Source organism: Lates calcarifer, linkage group LG10 (genome assembly GCF_001640805.2).
Source record: "Lates calcarifer isolate ASB-BC8 linkage group LG10, TLL_Latcal_v3, whole genome shotgun sequence".
Lineage (NCBI taxonomy): Eukaryota > Metazoa > Chordata > Actinopteri > Centropomidae > Lates > Lates calcarifer.
Genome location: NC_066842.1, coordinates 3,157,115 through 3,164,575, shown reverse-complemented (window position 1 = coordinate 3,164,575; position 7,461 = coordinate 3,157,115). Strand labels below are relative to the sequence as shown.

General features: G+C 43.7%; 1 protein-coding gene and 1 long non-coding RNA gene across 2 annotated transcripts; one reads left to right on the top strand and one right to left on the bottom strand.

Annotated features, from left to right (window-relative positions):
* Positions 1-707: 707 nt before the first annotated feature.
* On the bottom strand, positions 708-1,461 carry LOC108894005 (uncharacterized). The gene is made up of 2 exons (XR_001962744.2): positions 1,320-1,461; positions 708-1,022 (listed from the first exon to the last, which is right to left on the bottom strand). It is a non-coding gene; the product is annotated as an uncharacterized LOC108894005 (long non-coding RNA).
* On the top strand, positions 1,017-5,118 carry cav2 (caveolin 2). The gene is made up of 3 exons (XM_018692529.2): positions 1,017-1,166; positions 1,457-1,644; positions 3,187-5,118. Exons 1-3 carry the CDS (start codon positions 1,017-1,019, stop codon positions 3,335-3,337), a joined length of 489 nt encoding a protein of 162 aa, XP_018548045.1. The 3' UTR covers positions 3,338-5,118.
* Positions 5,119-7,461: the final 2,343 nt, after the last annotated feature.

Here is a 7,461-nt window from a genome sequence, read left to right as displayed (position 1 = left end):
TCACAGTGACATTCCTGGATCTAAATTGTTGCTTCACCTGTAAATCATGTGATCTGATGTGACGTATACACACACACAGTATGCTCACTCAGGCCTGCATTCGTGTGCATATGTAGTGAATACACTCTCACAATAAGATGGAGTTTATCACATCTTTTTAGGACATGTACAAGCTCACCTGCACAGAAGATTTTAAGAAACCTCATAGTCTTAATTATGATACAGTAAAGATAACTTACTGTTTACAAACATCATAAACACATATGTAGCTGCGGGTTTGTGGGGTCAGATCAAATCTCTGTCCTCATGAAAACGAGTCATGTGAACCTGGGAACACGTCTCCCTGCTGAGGTTCCTGTTTAGACATCTGAAGAGCTGCAGCTATTCTAACAATGTTGGCGCCTTCAGAGCATGAAACAGCCAGGAGAGAGCAATAAATCCACACAGACCAAGAAGAAGATTTGTGGTAAATCAACTCAACAGGTAGAACAGTGCGTTCAGCTATAGCAACACTAATAACCAGGCTTTTATAGTTACAAAGTGTTGTGAAAATAAACATGTGGCTGTTTCTTTCCAAAACACAGAGCCCCCGGGGGGAATTGTTAACTGATGTTTTCTCCACCATAACTCAAAAGTACAGGTGGTTACATTTTCCAAAACATCACTATTTATTTTAGAGGAAGAATGCCTGAGCTTAGATAACCATGAAGGATTAGTCTTTTATTTGTAAATAGAGAGATGGCCGGCAGCTTCTGCTGTACTTATCACACTTAATCACATGGCTGCATTACACCCTTGGCTCATGACTGGAGGCCACGACATTGCACAGTAGTATCAGTCATCACTGAGCTCTTGAAAGGGTCTGGGGAAGTGACTTTGAGCTTGTTGTGTCTCCTCTAACCCCACGCTGCGCTGCTTTCCATACGGGGCGGGGTGGCGCTCAATCCGGCGCACAGCGCAGAGCGCACCGTCGCCAGCTGCTCTCCCCGCATCGTCTGCCCGTCCGACCGGTCAACATGGGTCTGGAGAAGGAGAAATCGGACACCAGTATCATTATGGACGAAGATGAGTTCAACAGATCGATAGAACCCATTCTGTCGAAGAAGGGGAAGGTGTATACAGCGGCACCGGACCGAGATCCAAACGACATCAACGCGCACTTGAAGGTAAAGGCTGAGTATTGTGCTGAATGGCTTTTTGAAAGTGAAACTACACGCGTTAGCGGCTGTCAAGATGAATTATCAACGGTTACCACCACCGTAACCTTATTGTTTTCGCGTAATGAACTCTTAAAGATTGATAATCTGCAGCGTGAATACCTGGAAGTCGCTGCCCGCCTGCCTGCGCGTCCACCCATCACCTGCAGGCACCTTCCTGCCGGTGTTCCGTGTGTGTTTCAATCATTTTTTCAGCGTTAAAATAATCTGCCCCTCCAATCTCGTGTGTGATCTAACAGGTCGGTTTCGAAGATGTCATCGCGGAGCCCATCTCCACGCACAGCTTCGACAAAGTGTGGATCGGAAGCCACGCCGCGTTTGAGCTGGTCAAATTCATCTTTTACCGCCTGCTGACCACGCTGCTGGCCGTGCCCATGGCGTTCATCCTCGGACTGGTCTTCGGGGTGCTCAGCTGCATCCACATCTGGTAGGAAGAGGTTCCTCTCAGCCTGCAGGTCTCTGTTTGTAGCCTGGCTGATCTGGCACGGTGCCAGGTGTTACCCTGGTATCTGGTATTATTCTGTTTAGTCAGTTATCACATTAGGTTTCTGCAGGAGCAGCAGAGTGATGCCATCGAGACATTAAACATTTCTAAAGGTTCTGAACATCACACAGCAGGTGTATTTCAGTGATCTAAAGATATAAAGTGCTGGAAAATGTGTGAAGAGTATAAAAAGATCACATGGAGCTTAGACTGTGCACATTATAACTTCCAAAGTAGCTCATTTTACTGCTCTGAAGTTATTTAAAATATCAAATAAAACAGTGCTGTGAGAACCAAAAGCCTCATTTAAACCCCTGTGGGAACATTACAGGAACATTATGTGACTTTCCCCCAGGGTCCTCTGCTACTTGCCAGCGTACTTATTCTGGCTCTTTTAGACAAACATTGACACAAGTTGTTTTCACAGTTATGTAGCGTAACATCGAGATATTTTCTTCTTATACATTTATTTGGAGAATTATGTCATGCTTGTGTCGGCTAAAAGCGTCGCAGTCGGGTGAACCAGGTGCTTCCAGGCTTTACGTGCACATACGTTCCCAACCACAACCCAAAGAGTCCATTTATTAACACTTGGTGAAACAACATTTTCTGCCCAGAAGTGAGCACTCTATGGAAAGTTGGGAGGACTGTTTAGTTGTGTAGTGGAAAAAAAAACGCCCCGCGTCCTTTGCCAGATCACTGCCAGTCTAATAGCGACTGAAGCCTATTTTCAGAGCAGAGTGGGACATTCTTCAGATGCAGATAGGGCACTGCAGAGTTAGTTTCGCATGACCTTTCACCAGCTCGAGCCACTGTGCTCTGAAGGAGGAAGCCACCTCAGGTAAACATCAATAGAGGACTGAGTGGCGACACTGAGCTGGTCAATACATCTGGAATGTCAGGAAGGGAGATCACACAGAGGAGCTGCAGCTTTCACAGCCTCACATTTTCTGTAATACACTGGACACAGAGTAACAAGCTGCAGGGACATAACAATACAACACACTTCTTCTCAAAACAGACAGAAACCACATTACAGATAAGACAGAAACAGCTGCTGATTCACAACAAAAATATGTGAGAAACAAAAGCTCGACCTTTTTTCTAACATCTCAGTTATTTTAAAGAGAAGGTGTTTTAAGATATTTATCAACACAGATGCCAAACAGATCAAGCACGGCCTGAAATCACAGCAATCGCAAAAAACAGATGTTGCACTAATGCACTAACACCACTGGAACGACAGTGAAGGAAAGAAAAGACCTGCTTCCAAATCATTTTGCTCTGACGCCAGGATTGAGGGGAAAGGTTGAGTGTATTGTTCAAACTCAGGAGTGAAAACAGTGTCACATGGAGAGCAGTTTACAGACTGCAGAGCCTAGACCTGTTCTCATATTCAGGTATTTTTACTGAGGACTTCAGTAGTTTGAGATACAGAGAAATGATCTGTTCCTAAACCAGCTTTTTTTGACCTTGTCCTTCCAGGTTGGTGATGCCTGTGATCCACAGCTGCATGATGCTCCTGCCGTCCATCCAGGTAGTGTGGAGGAGTCTGACGGACATGTTCATCACGCCGTTCTTCCACAGCATGGGGAAGAGCCTGTCCTTCATTCAAGTTAAAACCACAGAGAACTGATGCTGACGCCTCTCTGACCCTGAGGAGAGAGAAATGTGGAGCAGAGTTGAGTCCCCTAGAAAAAAAAACACAAAAAAACAAGTGAATGATGCTAGTGGAGAACGCACATGAGTTCTTATAAAGTCGAAAGAGAAAAGTCCAGTGACACATAGCTGCTGTTTCAGTAGCATTTCAACAACAGTCATCTGAAATGTAGATGCTGCAAAATGTGCCTTTATTTGACCTGAGTGCTTGTTGATGTTTATGGTTAATAGACCTAATTTATCACCATAGCAACACAAGAGGTTGTGACAAACATTTTGCCTGTCTGAGACTTTATAAGGAGCTCATGTGCGCCACCCAAAATGGAGTTGTTTTGCTGATTGTGACCAAAAGAAATTCTTGTCATTCCATTACTTAGTGGCTGAGAGAGAGATGTGGAGTCAGTCAGAGTGTAACGTCATTGTTTAGGCATGATTACTGCTGCCTTGCTGAGAGATGTAATATTTCTGCTTTTATATATATATATATATATATTGTATATATTGCACAGAATTCAGCCAGAGGTAGAGTGTAGTTTATGTGAATATTAAATGCTAAGATGCAGCTTGTTGCACATTTGCAGGCTTATTCTGTGTGCTGTGTTGATTTCACAGTGCACTGGCAGTAATGTTGGACCAACACTAAGTTATACGCAGTAGAGCTGATATAACATGTTAAAAATAACAACAAAAAAACAAAACATGAAAGTCGTTCCCTTTAGTAACTGCAGTGTGAAGAAGATTCACCACATTTCGTACTGTGTTTGGTTGAAGCCTCGTTGAGCGGAGACTCCGGTACATGCATATTTAATTCAGAGGTGCTTGGTTTTGAAGGAATCAGACAGCGACGTGTTGTAGAGTTTTAGGTACAAACCTGCACAGTTCACCGCTAACTACGAGCTGTACAATCTGAAATTTAGACGCTGATACAGAGAGGATCAGTGTCACAGTGTCAGTGCATAAACAGACACATACTGTATGTTCTAATACCATGTACTGTATCTGTCTTTAATCATTGGAATCAAGGTCTAATTTTCATCTGTGCAGCCATACGATACTTATAGGAGCTGTTGTACATTTTGCTGTTGCTGCAGATCCAACATTAGCTGACAGCCTAGAGGAACTGTAGCATGTTCAGCATGAAACTTCATCCCTTTGCTCACCATAACACCAGTGTTTTGCTTCTATTTCCAGCATTTAATCATTGTATTAGCATGCTAACCATCTAGCCTAGCCTGACGTCTTGTATTGTAAATGTAGTGGCTGAAGCTCTTGACATCCCCTTTAAAGCTGCATCCATGTATTTGAGTGCAGGAGAACCCAACAACAAGCAGAGAAACACACTGCATTGCAGGCTAACCTCAGACACACGTCTGACACGACAGAAGACCGACGCTGCATGACGTTATGTTTTGTTTCCAGCAGCTCTGTCAGAGCTTTTTAATCCTTCCACTGATGCTCGTCTGCTGACAAGCTGCCAGCCGACATGCTCGTGTTTAGTTTTTTTGGATGCAAGGTAGGGTTGTGCAATAGTGGGAGACACAGGTGTGTGGCTGAAGCTTTTTCTCTCTTCAACATAACGTGTAGCACTAAACAACCTCAGCTCAGCTCAGCTTCAAATGTCATATATCTATTTTAGACAGAATCATAATGTGACCTGCATCTGTTGATTTAAAAAAATCATCTTTATTTGTTTGCATTTTATTCTCTCCAAATGTGTCCTTCATGACCAAAATAAAGACTTCTTCTTTTTTCCCTCCAGGTCATTTTTCTGTGTGTGGTTCTCTCTCTTCTCTCTGTCACAGGAGATGAGTGTGGTTGCGATGTGCAGCTGAGTGCCAGAAAGGTCTCGTAAATCACTTTGCTGAGGTTGCATAAGACACTTTCCTATACAAAGATGAGCTGTGGGTCGATGGAACATGACCTGAGGCTTCGCTGTTAGACCTGCAGGCCTGCACAGCTTTTCTACCTGTTACTCTCCACCAGCCTGCCTGCACTGAATATCTGCTCCACCAGCAAGGTTTAGTAGATATTAGCTGTTACTGCAGTGTCTTTCAGAACTTAATATCTTTTATGAACTTGAATGATGAAGGAGGACTTCTGTTCTCAGAGCTGAATCCCAGGTTTAACTCTAATAAATCGGCGTACTCCGGCTGGGAGGACGTGCTGCCTGTGAGCGTATGCAGCTTCGCCCTGTGAAGCTCAGTTGCTCTGACTTGCTTTGCTGCTTGTGACTGAAAAATATCTGCAGCATTGCAACCACCCAGTCACAGCCCACACTGAAACAAAGTGGTGCGTTGTTGTTTTTGTTAAATAAATGTGAATTTCAGGGATGAATGATGATGTATCCTGATGTATCCTGGTGGGATTCTGCTACAAATATCTGCCTGCAGGATTTTACACAGGAGCCTGACCTTTGACCTCCAGCTACAGACAGATCCAGACTGAGTAGTTACAGTGCAATAAATTCACTATGTGACTACAACTAGCACCACCCTGAGACAGAACAATAGTCGCTAAGGTGTTCAGCAGTTGACTCTGACCTTTGACCTCTGGACCTTCCTCTGGACTGGCGAGCAAACAGAACCTCCCCAGGAGAGAAGTAAAGGTAATGACAGCTGCTGCTGCTGTCACAGTCACCACAACACAAACTCTGTTAGTAAAAAGTTACTTAATTCATTTGTATAAAGTAATCTATTACTTTGTGTCCCAGTGTTGCAGTGCACTGTTGCTTCCCTCACTGCTGCCTGTTATCTCTATATTACTGCTGTCAGTACAGACACTCCCTGCATGACAGACAGGGATTCCTATCAGCCACATGTTCTGTGATAGGTCACATGCTTTCTGCTGTATGCAAATTAGTTTCTGCTCTTTTGTTTGAGTCGTGTTGTTTAACCTGTGATTAACCATCGTCGTTATTCTCATAAAGAATCCAGTCTGACTCATTGTTATCCTTTTAAACATGAGTGTATTTAAGGTTTGAGCTCTGCGTCGTCCTCCGCACTGAAAACACCACAGGCACAATCAGAATCAGCTGTTCTGTCACTGCTCTGACACATTAAATGCTCTTGGTCATAAATTCAAAGTTCCCACCTGTCCTGTTCTGCAGCGAGACTATAATTCACCTGACCTGCTTATGATGGTCACATAAGGACCTCTGAAGTGTCTGATTCCCAGAGTCTGTTCACACGGTGCCAAAACAATATTTCTCACACTATAGACAGTGTTTACAGACAGAATGTTTCAGGATATGTTAATATTTGCCCTCCAGTCAGAGAATGCTGCTGTCACATAACATATTTATCTGAAACAGGTGCTCACTCGGTTATTTTGATCTGTGTTCAGAGCCACACCCACTGAGGTGAAGAAGAGTGAGGGTGTTTGTTTCTTCAGGGCCTCGTCAGAGCAGATGTGTTAGTGTCCTTACAGGAATAAGCTGCACTAATGTTTGTATAACCTTTATTTCTGCAGTATTGATTAATACAAAGTGGATTTTTCCACAACCTGGCAACAGAAACATTGTTCTCATTCATAATTTAAAACGTTTAAAGTTATTGTTACAGCCTGTGATGTATTTATAAAGGTGTGCTTATCAGAAAATGATGCCAGAGTCTTTTAGAAACCTGCACAGGACATCGAGCTCGGCACAGCAGTCAGCTTCAGGTTTATTAGAAAGCAGATTTGGACATGAGCCCAAACCCTCTGCGAGTGAAATGAATATCTCACACTCTGACTTTAATAACTTAGCTGCTGATTTCTTTCAGTTGCACCATCGGAGACACGCCCACAGACTGCTCCTATCTGGCTGAGAACAGCTGAGTGTGCCAGCCTCTGTCATTCCAAGGTGAGTTGATAGAAGAATGTAAACAGACCAGAGTGACCAGAGTGGCTTCCCAGCACTGTGAGGCTGAAAACAACAGCTGAAGTAACAATGAACCAAGAAACGGATCAGTCAGAACTTTATTTATTTACTGATGCCATTTTTATTTCTGCTGTGCTTTCCTTGCTTACGTCTGTTCGTTATAAGCTGGTCCCCCTCAGGCTGAAGCATGGCAGACATCCACACCTTGCCATCCCCAATTAACGCCCACATCTTCCCCGAAC

Excerpts from the sequence above, each read along its gene's own strand:
- cav2 (XM_018692529.2), top strand. The coding sequence starts at position 1,017 with ATGGGTCTGGAGAAGGAGAAATCGGACACCAGTATCATTATGGACGAA. Across the intron at positions 1,167-1,456 it reads ACATCAACGCGCACTTGAAG|GTCGGTTTCGAAGATGTCAT; the intron begins GTAAAGGCTGAG and ends GTGATCTAACAG. Across the intron at positions 1,645-3,186 it reads CTCAGCTGCATCCACATCTG|GTTGGTGATGCCTGTGATCC; the intron begins GTAGGAAGAGGT and ends TTGTCCTTCCAG.